This window comes from Odocoileus virginianus, chromosome 18 (genome assembly GCF_023699985.2).
Source record: "Odocoileus virginianus isolate 20LAN1187 ecotype Illinois chromosome 18, Ovbor_1.2, whole genome shotgun sequence".
In the NCBI taxonomy this organism is placed as follows: Eukaryota; Metazoa; Chordata; class Mammalia; order Artiodactyla; family Cervidae; genus Odocoileus; species Odocoileus virginianus.
Genome location: NC_069691.1, coordinates 15978227 through 15993016, shown reverse-complemented (window position 1 = coordinate 15993016; position 14790 = coordinate 15978227). Strand labels below are relative to the sequence as shown.

General features: G+C 38.4%; 1 protein-coding gene across 8 annotated transcripts in view; it reads left to right on the top strand.

The window, feature by feature from the left end:
- The window catches only part of CFAP95 (cilia and flagella associated protein 95), a 120182-nt gene that overhangs the window by 58222 nt on the left and 47170 nt on the right, over positions 1 to 14790 (top strand). For all 8 annotated transcript variants that reach the window (XM_070480369.1, XM_070480374.1, XM_070480370.1 and 5 more), the window contains 2 exons: positions 9346 to 9464; positions 10032 to 10100. In XM_070480369.1, the coding sequence (XP_070336470.1) occupies positions 9346 to 9464; positions 10032 to 10100 (188 nt within the window). The remainder of the gene's footprint in view (positions 1 to 9345; positions 9465 to 10031; positions 10101 to 14790) is intronic.

Sequence of the window (14790 nt, the reverse complement as noted above, 5' to 3'; positions counted from 1 at the left end):
TCTGTTCTTGTGCCAGTACCATACTGTCTTGATGATTGTAATTTTGTGGTATAATCTGAAGTCAGGAAGGTTGATTCCTCCAGTCCATTCTTCTTTCTCAAACTATTTAGGTGTTTGCTCAATCAGTGTGAGGCAGGAACTCAACTCCCCAGAGTCTCCCAAATTCTGTCCTACAGTGTCAAGAGATTTGGGACTAGTTGACGGCTCAGTTCAACTTCTTAGTTTGGCCTTGGGGCCTGAAGAGTTGGTAATTTCACAGACAGATGTGAATGTGTTGAGAAGTCTGGGTTTGGATCACATCCTGCCCCTCAAAGGCTGGGCTACTTTAAAAAAGTGTAAGCCTAGGAAGATCCATAATTCTACCATTGAGAATGGCTCTAGAAAATTCTCTGTTCTGCAAGATGATGGGAATAAATTAGCTTAGCAGAACCCATGCTGTTCCCCATTCCTTTTATAGTTATCATAGACAGAGACTAATAAACATAGCCTGAAAATGGGAATTTATTATAAAGATGCAGCTGCCTGGATATGGAACAGGAACACTTACCGGAACCAAGACAGCTCTAAAGCAAGTCTCCTCTCTCCCTCGCTCTCTTTTTTTTCTCCCCCTCTTTCCCTCCCTCTTTTTCCTCTCTATCTGATACACACACACATTCTCAGCATCTCTATTTCTCTCTGCTTTGTCCTCCTTTAGTCCCACAGCTTAAATCTCAGGGGTATTCTGCCAGTTTCCCTGGTTTCCACCCTGCCTTCTTGCCTTTGCACCAGGCTGCCTAATTGGTCATTAGCCAGCACATGAATGGGTCTCTTGAGTATAATGCCTAACTCAGAAAATAACCACCCATTGCCACTTCTCCAAATCCAGCTTGCCCTTGCTTTCTTGAGCATGGTGAGAAATGAGCTCAAGGTGTACAATGCAGGCATTGTCTCTGGCATGCACTTAGCATCTCTGACCATTAAACACATTTATTTTTAATTCCTAAATGAAAGTGCTCTTGGTCTCTAGATTGTGGGAGGAAGTGAGATGAAGTGAAATATAAGGAGTAGGAACCTCAAACATTCATTCCTTATATTCCATGCATTGTAGCAGTTAAATCTCGGGTTTAATAGAGAATTGAAACCTTGTCCTACCAGGTTTACAGTGTGTGTTAGATAGGAATGTTACTGAATGAACTTGGGTCCACTTCCCAACCTGCAGCAAAGCCAAAATTCAGTTTGAAAATAGAGACAGGATTTTGAAAAAGGTGTGCTATAAGTCTAATCTGCAAAACTAAGTTACAGATATGAGGCTCTGGTAATCTATCTAAAGCAGCAGAGCAGCAAGAAGGGAATTAACTACATACTCATCAGTGGTGGGACAAAGATAAGTGAGTAATTAGGCCCAGATGCAGCTTTGGGAGATGAGATATGGGCCATGTAGAAGAGAAAGATGACAGAGAGCCATTTTAGTGCCTGCCCAAGAGCATCTCATGTAGGAATGGGAGAGGGATTGACTGTATTCCCATGAGCTGAGCCAGGACATCTAAGTGCAGAGATTGGCATCCTGTATCATATAACACACCGCTGGATGTCCCCAGAAGGGATCTCAGCTTCTGTTAGAACCCTGCAAGAAAATTTTGAACCATCCTTCAGAGGGTCAGACACAGGCAAATGCAAAGAAAGCCAAACCAAGAGTAGATGTCCACTTTTCCCACATTTGCTTCTCTCCTTCCTCATGTCTTCTCACCCTCATCTTAAACCCTCAAGGAGCCAGAAGGAGTTGGGGTTTAGGGAAGAATTCCAAGGGGCACAATTGGGAAGAAGTCAGCTGAAGCAGACCAGACTGAAACATGCTTCTTGATAACCTCTCATTTTAAATGAAATTTTGGCTGGTACATGGGACTGGGCATTTTACTTATTCAGTAAAACTGTTCTTGGGACAGAAGTAGCCAAAGGTTTTTATATTATCTCAGTGACCAGAAAAGTCCTGAAGCATGTCCTATATTTCAGCAAAGACCATAAAAATGAATTATCCCTTTCAAGTAACTATGGATGGACAGCAATGAAAGAATAGATTTGTTTTCTGATTGTACCTACTTATAAGACCTACTTGTTCAATGAGCCAGTTGCCCATTTGTATATAAAATAGAAGTCTATTCACATCATCCCTCTCCATCCCCTTCCCTTACTTTGATTTGCTTCATGGCACTTCAATGACTGGACATATTTAAGACTTGTTAGCTGTTATTTGTCTCTTCCTACTAGAATACAAGCTTTATGGGAGAACAGATGTTGGTCTTTTTTGTTCTCTGCTATATCCTCTAATGATGTCTGGCACATTGTGTGTGTGTGTGTGTGTGTATTAGTCACTCAGTCATGTCTGAATCTTTGCGACCCATAGACTGTAGCCTGCCAGGCCATGGGATTCTCCAGGCAAGAATAGTGGAGTGGGTTGCCATTCCCTTCTCCAGGGCTGGCACATAGTGGGTACACAATAAATATTTATAGAAGGAAGAAAGAAAGGAAGACTATATTCCACAAACATGTATTAAGTTCCTATTATTTTGTTAAGTGCTGGGATAAGAAATGTTATGCCAAGTTATCATGATGAATGCTAGGGTTAGAAACATAATTCAAAGCAAGGTCACTGTACATCAGGAACTCACAGGCTTTTGGGGGGTAGTGGGTGCATGCAACCACAGTGGTGGTATGTATGATGGATAATATGACAGGAACAAGGTCAGGATGCTGTGCAGAGCACTTGAACTGAAATAAGTTGAGGAGAGGGTCAAGGATGGCTTCCTAGGGAATTCTCTAGTGGTCCAGTGGTTAGGACTCAGTGATTTCACTGCCAAGGAACCTGGATTCACTCCCTGGTTGGGACACTAAGATCTCACAAGCTGTGTGGTGGTGTGGCCAAAGAAAAATATGGCTTCCCAGTAGAGGTGACCACCTGAAGCTCCTGAGCTGAATGTTTAAAGGAACTGTCTGTTGGTGGAATCTGGAAAGATACTACCCAAGTTTCAGTGGTAGCATAGTCAAATTCCTACCCCAATGACCCCTCTGGCTTCAGGAAGCTAAATGGAGCCATAGGTTCATAGGGGAGCAGTCATTCAAGCCACTGGAATTTCTGATTGTGTTAATAGTAGTCTAAATGATTATGGGAAGTAGTATTTTAAATTACAGTAGTTTGTGTTATTTTGTTTGGACTTCATTGAGGTATTACTTAGCTATAACAGAGGGAGTTCCATGCAAAGTAAATGATCAAGAGTACATCTATCATTGTTTCTTCATTTAAGTTCCTCACCCAAGGACGTCATGTCAGATTATGATCCCCTGTCATAATCACTTATGTAAGACCACTTCTAAGGAAGTGTTGCACATTGAATCCCATAAACTCAGAGGGATTAAATACAGAGTAAATTTGATGTTGTGTCACAGAAGATGAGAAATGTCAGATAGAAAGGGACAAACAGAAACTTGAGTGATTTTATCAAGCAGATTTTTCTTATACAGCTAATGGATCAATGCCAAGGCATTTTTGGAACAGGATAACACTGATGAGCAAATTAGGCTAATATTAGATTAGTATTAACAACATCACAGTCATTTTGGACTTAAAATGGCAAATAAATGAATAGTACAAAAGTGTGCTAACATTCATTTTATGAACAGATGAATACTAAGTAGGTCTCAAATACGAGCTGTTTTGATGGATGAAAATACAACATTTAAAAATTAAAGACCCTAAAAGGGGTATAATTATAATGGATTTGAGAAATTAAATTGTCATTTACTTAATTGGTTCAGGTATTTTCTCTTTCTTTGATTGACATAGTAGAATAGTATTTTGAGCACTACAGTCTTATAGATGCTTGCTGCATTCAGATCTAAGTACTACCTGAAAAATGCATATGGATCAAATCTTTATAAATGGAATAATTTTAAATGTCAGTGAAAGAGAACCACTTAACCCAGGGAAAAGGAAGATGTTTGGAGATAGTGGACTGTTGAGTCAAGGCCTTCTCTTGCTTTCTATCTCCATAATCTCTGAATTTGAAGTTGATGCCACAGGTTCCAGCATGCTCTCCTGGATTTTGGCTTTTCCTATGTCAGTACAATTGCATCTGACTTTCCTGTTTCAGGAATTCTGTGTAAGTTTTGGCCAACTTGAGTGTACTTTCTTTGTCTTATGCTTCAGCTATGGACTTGGGAATTCTATCAAGTATCATTTCTTGGCACTTAGAACATGAATGAAAGGAGGTATCTGCCATTTTGATCCTATTACTCTCCTTTGCAACTCTTTTTCTGTATCTATAGTCATGCCACATGGCTTCCCAGGTGGGTCAGTGGTAAAGAATCTCCCTGCCAGTGCAGGCGGCCCGAGAGATGTGGGTTTGATCCTTGGGTAGGGAAGATGCCCTGGAGTAGGAAGAGACAACCTGCTCTTTAGGTATTCTTACCTAAAAAGTTCCATGGACAGAGGAGCCTTGTGGCCTGCAGCCTATGGGGCCTGCAAATGTCAGACACGACTGAGCGGTTGAGCACAGTCATGCCCTAATTTAGCTTTTAGAGAAACTAGCTTCTAATATTTCATGTGTGTCAATTTGCTTGTGTGCGTGTGTGCTAAGTCACTTCAGTTCTTCAGTGTGAGTTAGAGGAGCATGCTTTCAGGGACCCTATAAGGAACCCAAAGAGAAATGCCTGTTGGGCATCGTTTAAAGTGAATCTTGCTGAGAGAGATTCTCCAGGGGGTAAGTTTTCCTCAGCATAAATAGGCTGGTTACATTCAAATGTGAAACTTGAGGGGAAATCCTAAGTGACCTGCTCTTTCCCTGTACCCATTGCCCAGATTATACACCTACTGCTGCTGCTGCTGCTGCTGCCACTAAGTCGCTTCAGTCGTGTCCGACTCTGCGCGACCCCATAGACGGCAGCCCACCAGGTTCCCCCGTCCCTGGGATTCTCCAGGCAAGAACACTGGAGTGAGTTGCCATTTCCTTCTCCAATGCATGAAAGTGAAAAGTGAAAGGGAAGTCGCTCAGTTGTGTCGACTCTTAGCGACCCCATGGACTGCAGCCATGGGATTGTCAGTCCATGGGATTGTCCAGGCGAGAGTACTGGAGTGGGGTGCCATTGCCTTCTCCATACACCTACTGGCTTTTCTTAAATGTAGCCATACAGAAGAGTTCATTTTGGAAGATTAGAAATAGAGACTTAAAAAATTGATGCTCAGGAAAATGGGGAATAAGAATGATATTATGAAGTGTACTTCCTGTATACATATTAGATATTTTTTATATTACCATTTTACCCAAGCTATATTTTATTATGCAAATTAAATGGAAATTTTAGCGATTATCCTGTAAGCTTGTGCTATGTTAATTGCACATATCAAATTGCCAATCTCCAGTTTGTGATACATATATATAAAGCCCAAAAGACTTTTAAACATATGGAAGTGTTTTTATAAATTATACACCCTTATGTCAGGTTATGAACATTTCTAGACCAAAGTGATTTTTCAGATTAAGATGGTGTAGGATTAGGTTTGCCTACACACAACAGAAACCAAAAATCAACAGTGACTGTTCACATAAGGTTTTGTTCTTGTGTATAAAAAGTCGACGGCACTGAGCAGCCCCTGGCGTTGAGCCGTGGGTGTGAGGGCCTGGGGTTGGGTCTGCTGTGCCCCACCCTCAGTACAGAGCAGAGACGGTGGGTGTTTCTGTGGGGTCACGTTGGTTTGCACCGAGGAACTTAAATATGTGGCCTTGGTTCAGAAACCTAACAGATTGCCAGACAAAAGGAAACACTTGAAGTAAGAAGCTTCCTGTAAAGCTTCATAGGTAGAGTTTATATTTATAGCACCAATGTACATTTTGAAACCTTCTTTCAGGGGTAGGAGTAAAAGGGGAAGGGGGGGGTGAAGGGGTAGATGAAAGCTTTAATTTAAAAAGAAAGTTCAATGAAAGGAAATTATTTTGATTAAATATATTTTATTTGGGTATTTTTGGACCATATTAAATTAATTGTTAAGCTACAGTCGAATTGTGGAAGTGAGAGTTTTGATAAGTATGGACCGCATTGTGAATCACTTACCAGTTGTACTTTATGGAGCTTATTTTATGATTTAAAAGACTGTACTGTATATAGGAGGTATGTTACCTTCTCCTTATTTGTATGTTTACCATATACTTTGATATTTGAAATGTTATGTACTGGAAAGGCCACTTATATTTCTAGAAAAGATTGGATTTTATGCAACCTTTTTTCCTTGAATTAACAGCAATAAAAAAAATGAAAAATGAAAAAAAGAAGTCTAGAGGATAACAAGCCAGGAGTGGTATGAAATTTTGATAAATTGTCAGACACCTACTGCTTCTTGCTTTCTGCTCTGCCATCCCTTACAGAAGACCCAATATGGCTGCTGGAAACTGGTCATTATGTCCACATTCCATACCATAGAAAGAGAAACAGAAGCTGGAGGTTTTATATATTAATTCCATTATGCCTATTGTCCAGAACCAGTCACTGGTCATTTCTAGTTATAAAGGAGGCTAGAAATGTAGTCTGAAACCTCATGGGCCCAACTAAAATTTGAGGGTTCTATTATTGATGAATAACAGAAAGGAAAGTCTAATATTGGAGGATACTATTTACCTCTGATATGGGAGACACAGAGGATAAGTGTGGGCTCTGCTGACAGTTTGCTTCTCATTGATTGTTGACTCCACCACCTACTAGGTTGTAACTTTGGTCAACAGTTTACAATTTTCTGTTTATTTCTTTGGGTATAGAGTGGGAATAGAGTTTTCATGAGCATTTAATGTGAAGACATTTAGAATGGTGTCTGGTCAATGTGGTATTGTTATTGCCATTATTCCATGGTTTATTGCAACTCACTAAGCTACAGCCAGTATAGTCTCTGGGTTTTATTTACTACTATATATATATATATATATATATATATATATATATATATAGCTCTAGAACTTAGTAGGATGCCTGGCATTTCACAGATATGGACGGATGGATGAATGACTGAATGAGTCAGACTGCTTGTTTTAAATTGTGGAACTTCTTTTCTCTTTGGTTTACATGAGCATTACTTAATCCCTTTCAACCGCAGTTTTCCCCTCCTTAAAATGAAGATAAAATAAGCCAAGAGTCCTTCCTTTCTCCCTCCAGATCTACTCTCCACCCTTCTCAACCCTGCTATGTACCAAGGGGGCTGACCTTTATGGATTATGTCAGTGAGTCCTTTTGCCCTCTGGCTTCCTGTGAATTGCCAGGAATTGGCCTATGGAAGGCACTGACAGCCGTGGATGGAGAGCTGGCTTGGACATTTCTTTGCTTTCCTCCTGAGAGGCTATTTTGGCAGTGGCTGTCTTCTATGGATTAAATGATCGTGTCCCTCTCAAACTCAAGTGTTGAAATTCTAACTCCCAGTGTGATGCAATTAAGAGATGGGGCATATGGGAGGCGTTTAATTCATGAAAGTGGAGTCCTCATGAATGAGATTAATACCCTAATAATAGAGACACCAAAGAGCTCTCCCCCACTCTGCCTTGTGAAGACTGTGAAAGGAGGGCTGTCTATCAACTAGAAAGTAGACTCTCACCAGTCACTGCTAGTGCCTTGATCTTGGCCTTCTCAGCCTTCAGAATTCTAAGAAATAATTTCCTATTGTGTATAAGTCACTCAGTCTATGATATTTGTAACAACGGCCTGAGCAGACTAAAACGCTGTGTCTGTTCTGAAAGCCACAACTACCAAGTGACCCTCTCTTTCCAACTGTAGATCTGGATCCATAACTGCCCCACCCTGTGACTCACCAGTATTGCTGTTGTCAGGGTGCTTCATCACTGTTTGCTGGTCTGAATTCTGGCCACACTTTTATAAGGAGATTCTCTATTAAACTTTCTTCAATTCCCCCATATGATTTTTCTTTTCCTTCTGCCACCATAATTAATACATAACACTCAGGGTTGCTTTAAGTTTTTAGAGGGCTAATGTATATAAAATGCTTAATATGGTGTCTGATACAGAATAAGCAGTCAATAAACTTAAGAGCCACTAATGCTATTATCTGTTTCTTTTTACTATTCATTATTTCAATTTGCCAGTACCTTTGTTTTATATAATTTTCAATGTTGTTGATTAATTTATTGAAATATTTACTGTCAAAAATGATTAGAGCATATCTAAGATTAATTGTTGGGCCAAACTTACACCTTAAAAACAAAATGATACCTGGCAATTTTTTCCCTAAAAGATAATGCTTTATTTTTCATTAGAGTGTAAAATATGGAGCCCAATACAGAGTCCTTTGCTGTTTATTTGTGAAACTTGGAATCTCTGAGGAAGAGCAGTTGAGTTACAAGTGTAAGAGTCAGAGCTGGGAAATTAGGTTGGGAAGCTGGTGATTCAGGAGGCTGAGGTCTTAGGGGACAGAAATCATAGAAGTCATGGAGTAGACCAAGGAACCAGGATCAGAGACTATAGTTAAAATTGCTTTGAATTGGGTGGGTTCTTAGTTTTACAGAGCCTCTTTAATCTTCACAAAAATGGACCAAAGGAATTTGACTCTAGCTCTAGGATACTCTTGCAGTTGAAGTCTTCAGATTTCTAAACAGTACTTTCTCTCTCTCTCTCTTTTTTTTTTTTGGAACAAAATCTAGTGGAATTGATGTGATCTAGGGCTTCATAGGATATCTTAGGGAAGCTTGTCTTCAGATTTGTAGCAAGTAATTGGTTCTCCTGGTGGTAGTGAGTTCTGAATCTCTGCTGTGAACCTCCATATTTGTGATCTTCTAGAGTTTTGAATGGGAAAAACACTGAATCTTCAGCATACATTTTAATTCCTAAGATCCTCTAGACATTACCCATGATACTTCTGCAATTGATTTGAGTATATCCTATAATTATCAGGTTTTTCTCATAGTAATAATTGATAATTCATTGAATTATCCTCTGTGATAGAGAATGGATAACAATGATAATGATGGTATCTAAAGTCGTGTGTGATTTACAAAGTGACTGCTACATTTTCTTACTTAAAGAAGTTAAAATATACTAACCTTGAGAAGGAAATAGGAAACAAATAAGAGTTAGTATTTAGTTGAATGAAGTACTTTCCATTTCACAGAAACAACCAATCTGGTTTTTGTTCCAACAAAACATAGTAAGGAATTGCCATTTTCACATATTTATGATGAAATCATTGACTGCTATGGGCCATTTATTTTTTAATATGAATAGTCAACAATTAAAATCAGAATGTACTTCAACAGAAATATATTTTAGTAACTGAGAATTTTTAACTATTTATTTTCTTTATATGTGATTTTTTATTTTTTCCAGATTTGGATATCAGAAACACGTGAAAAAATGGCACAAGTTTGTTTAAACACGAAACTGGCCAAAATAAAGAGCAAGGCTTTATTGAATGAGGAAACTGTGAACTCTGGAATTATTGAAAGGTATGCTTAATACAGCCCTTTCCTTAGAACAGGCATCTGCAGGAAAGGGCTTATAAATAAGCAGTGAAGGAGGTAGGTTGACCCCAGCTACACATTATTGGACTACAGCAAGCAGGGACACCACATCTCAAGCTGCCATGCTTTCTGTTCATGCTGCTCCCTCTGTTTGGAATTCTCTTTCCCTTGGTGGTTTGCCAGCCAACTCTGCACATTATAGGTCCAATTAGAGGTCTTTTTCCCTTTACATGTTTTTTCTGGTGATAGTTCTGACTACCTAGATTTGAAACCCATTTCTACAATTTACTGCTAAAAGTTAGTGCCTTTCTGTGGAAATGCATGACATAGACTTCCTCTTGTATTGTGGTTGTTGGACAGAAATGCTGAAATTTTCCATTTACTTGTTGAGACATTTTATTAATATTTTGCAAAATTCATTAAACTTGCAAACATGGAAATCCTTTAAAAATTTATAATAAAAATTCAGCTCCCAAATTAGTTTTGTTTGGCTTTGAAAGTTTGTGAATGTCAGTTTGACATGTTTTCTAAAAGTTGTTATCTTGTTTCCAGGGACACTGGATTGCCTGCCACAGGTTTTGGAGCTCTCTTTACTAGACACCCAACAGATTGGCGCAAAATGTTCGTAATCCCTAAACTGCTGCAGATTGCACAAAATGTTTCTTAATGGTTCAGAAGGTTTGTTTGCACGGGTGAAGAAATTAGTGGTGAACAAAAGTCAACAAACTGTCCTTTATGTGGTATTTTACAGGTTTCCTTCCTTTCTTGAAAAAAGTGGTGTTTGTTTTTTTCCAATTTATTAATACCATCAGACTGTTAGAAGAAAAGTAGGTTATCATTTAAATAATATGAATAGTGATATATGTGTTTGTGTGCATGTGTATACACAAAAATTAGCATGAGACTTCTTTCCTTTAACAAACTTTTCCCATCAATATGCAAACAATAATAATAATAATAATACACTAGTCAATACCCAATATTTGTAGATTCTATATTTGTAAATTCTCTTACTGCTAAAACTGATTTATAACCCCCAAGTCAATACTAAGGGTGCTGTTGCAGATAATAATGGATATGCATAAGGACATTAATGGTGGCAAAAAATGTGAGCTTCCCAAAGCACACATTCCCCGCTGAGGTGGAACAAGGTGAGGCTACCTTCTTGTTTCAGTTTTCAGAGTGTATGCAAGTGTCCTTTTCACAATCATGTATTTTTTGCATTTTTGGGGTGATTTTTTAGTGATTTTGCTGTTTGAAATGGTTTCTAAGTGTAGTGCTGAAATGTTATTTAGTGTTCCTAAGGGCAAGAAGGCTATGATATGATTTATGCAGAAAATAGATAAACTTCCTTCAGGCATGAGTTACAGTACTGCTGGCCATACTCAAAGTTAATGCATAAACTATATTGAATAGAATGTCTTTAAACAGAAACACACATGAAACCAAAATATGTATTAATTTGCTGATGAAAATGTAACCAGAGCTTGAAGGAACCTAACCCTGTATTTCTCCTAATACATTCAAGATTTTCTAATTCAGTGTTCACAATGACTTTCCAGAACATTACTGTGAATAGTGAGAATTAACGGTATAGGAAGAAACTACTATTGTTTTTAACTAATAAAAGAAATTGCTTTTGGAGACAACATGATTTGTCACTACAGAAAAAATATTTCTTTTCTACTCATCTTTCTAAAGAAGACAAACTTTCATAATTGCTATAATGATATATATATATATATATATAAGTGATGAAATATAGGTAATTATAAGCATGAAAAAATTCTAAGTGTTGGATCGTGTATTATGAAGATATGAGTATATATCATCACTGCCAATTTAGTTGTTTTTGCTTCCTTTGAGAACTTGTCTGGCTTTAGAGCTAACCTACTTTGCAGAGTGTGCTTAGAGTGGTAGTGGAAAGTGCTGTAAGCTGACCCTGAGTTGTCTCCTACAACTCCAAGTGGAGAAAATATTCTCTGATATAGAGGAACTGGGCAGTATATCTTGAGGAGAAAGAAATGCCAGGGGAAGTAAGTGCAGTTAAACCCAGAGAAGTACAGCAGAAGCACTCAACTCGTATCTCCTACACTCACAGTGCAGACACCAGCTGAGCCTCCCTTTTCATGGACCATTTATAGAGTCATCAAAAGCAGAGGCAGCTGATCATCTGATTAATAATACAGCTGCATTCCTGGTCTTAAAAATATCATGACACATCTAAAGAACAAAAGCATCATGAAGAGTGAAAAGACGTAGTCAACTTCTACCAGATGAAATAGACCTGATGGAACAGATATAATAGGAATCGAAAACCAATGGAACAGAAATATAAAGCTTTATTACTTAGGGAAATAAAGAAAATGGTTGCAAATATAAGGCAAAATAATAAAAATCAGGTTGACCTTAGTTTCCCAACAGCAATACTGGATGCAAGAGCATAATATTAAAGTATTGAAGGAAAAGAATTTTGAACCCATAATTATTTAAATGTGCAAGTCAAGTAAAGATCCTTTCAGGTATACAAGGACTAGTTTCAGACTTACTGTCCTGCCACGAATAATGATAGAACTGGGCAAAATATTAATATGTTATGCATCTGTTGTCAAGGATTGACTAGCAACCAGTGGGGTTCTGTGCTCCTGAAGATGAGAACTGAGGATCACTTACTCACTGAGGTCACTTTTCCTGGCTATAGTGCAGGGAGGTGAGCCCAAGTGTAGAGCAGTGTTATTGTTGAGCTGGGGGTGGGGAATAGGAATTTAGAGTTTCTGAAGTAATTGGAATTTGTAGGACAGACTATTGGACAGAAGGAAGTTGTGTTTGGAGGTAGGAACAGAAGTCTGCATGGAATTTCCCTCAGGTTGTTAGTCAGTTGTTTGGCTCTGCATACACTATCAAAATAGTACATATTCCTGCTTTTAAAAAATCAAATGGAACTGTCTATAGTATTTTCTAAAATTTCACAATGCTGCCCCTTCCTGCATGGTAGTATTGTGTAGTGAACTTCAGGGCTACATTACCTACTTTCAAATCCTGGCTCTGCCACTTACTAGCTGTGTGAACTTGGGCTAGTAATAATTGCTTAACCATTTTGTACCTTGGTTTCTTTGTCTGTAAAATGGGGCTAGAGTTATAGAGTTGTGATGACTAAGTAGGTTAAAACATGAAACAGAACAGTAATTTGTGCATATATGTTAAATGCTAAGCAGACCTGCTGGTCCAGCCACTTGGCAAATACTTTTGGTCAAGAAACTCCTGTCTTTCAGTTCAGGAAAATATTCTTCATTTATTTCACTGATGATTTATACCTTCCATTTTCTCTGTTCTCACTTTTGGAAATACCTTATTTAGATGTTGGTTTGCCTGGCCTGGTCTTCTAATTTTCTTGTCTTCTCTCTATTTCATATTTGTCTTTACTGTCTACTTTACTCTCTGTGTCTTCAACCCTACTATTGAGTTCTCTTTTTATTTTCTGAATCCTTCTGTTTTTATAGATTTCTTTTTTTTTGTTTGTTTGTTTCATGACTGAAATATATATTAGGGGATGTTACTAATAGTTTTACTAAATTTTTATCCATGCATAGTATCTATTTTCTCTAAGATGCTTTTTATTAATTTGCCTTTTGTTTGTTTGGTATCTATCTCCATTCTAGAAGCTTTCCTTAGATGTTTGGTAATTACTTCTTGGTTCTCTGCTCATGGGCTTCCCTGGTGGTTCACCTGGTAAAGAATGTGCCTGCAATGTGGGAGACCTGGGTTCAATCCCTGAGTTGGGAAGATCCCCTGGAGGAGGGCGTGGTAACCCACTCCAGTATTCTTGCCTGGAGAATCCCCGTGGACAGTGGAGCTTAGTGGGCTACAGTCCATGGTGTTGCAGAGTTGGACATGACTGAGCGACTAAGCATTCCTGCTCATAATTAAGAGATGAGGCTCAGAGCCTCTGTGTGAGGATTATTTATTTGGAGCTTCACTAGAGGGATCTAAGTGTGTCTTTTTTTTTTTTTTTTTTGCAGAAGCCCTGGTATCAGTATTTTAGTCTTTCCTTATGGGCTGGTCACATTCCCCAGAGGAAGTTCCCCAAATTGCCCATCTGGGGAGCAAAGGACTAGTACCTGTGGTGTTGGAGTGAACAGGGCAATTGGCTTGGACATCCATGTTAATCCTTCATTGTGTATGGTCACTGAACCATGTTGTTGGTCAAGGACTTTCTGTTTTACCTTTTAAAGTGAATAAATTTCTAGCTTCCTGATGAAGTAAGGGAGTAAGGAAGGGGCAGTTATTCAGCAATGGGGTGTGGAGGAGGATCCTGCCTGGAGTTTATATGCTTCTCAAATAGCTCTGCCCCAATCTTCCTTTGCTGCTTTAGGATTTGTTCAGCTTTCTGCTAAGTCAGAGTCTACTTGTCCATCTTCTCTTGAGCTTTCAAAGTTCATTTCTCATATTCCCTTTTCTGTCCTTCTTGTTCTTGTGGGTTTATTTTTATTTTTTGAATCTCTTTAATTTGATTTTAGTGAAGCTTTTTGAGGAAGCAAGATTCAATGTGTACATTCAATCTTAACCTTGAAGTCGTTCAGTCTCATCTGAAATGTCACCTCTTCTGAAGGACCTTCCCTTCCTATTGCCACTCCCAGCCCCCATGGCAGGTCTCTTGTGGGTGTTCATAGTACCATGTACTTCTTTTATCCCTATCCAGTTAGGTTGCTGTTACTTACATTCTTATTTGCCTTTCTTACTGAATTTAGTGCTCTGAAGCAAAGGCTGTTGCAGCTCTCCCCAGTCCTGATAAAGAACCTGACCTACTGTAGATATAATTAATTTCTCGAATGAACAAACTATTTCTGATGTTGAACAGTGAATTATACTGGAAAAGGGGTATAACTAATTCCTGTTTTACTTGATTTTACAACTTTAAGTCCTGAAGAAATAAAGTTATTCTCAATGTTAGTTTGGTAAATACATTAAAAGACATGGTCTTTTAGAAAATCAGCTCTTTATTAGTTTGAATTACTAGAATTACTTGTTTGTTTTATTTGATGCACAAGTATTAGCAAGGAAATGAATACATGAGTACCTTCAACCATCCTCCACTAATTCCGTTTGTAATTCTTTCTTTCAGTTAATGTACACTAATTATAGGGCATTCTATACAATAGAATGTTCTGGTGTTGTAGAATCTGCTCTCTTGAATATTAAATATTCTTTTGCTTCTTGCCAACTGTACAGCTGTAGAAGTTAAATGTCAACTTTAAAAGGCAGTGAATAAAAATGAGTTTGCTCAATGGACCAAAATAATGTGCTTTAACTT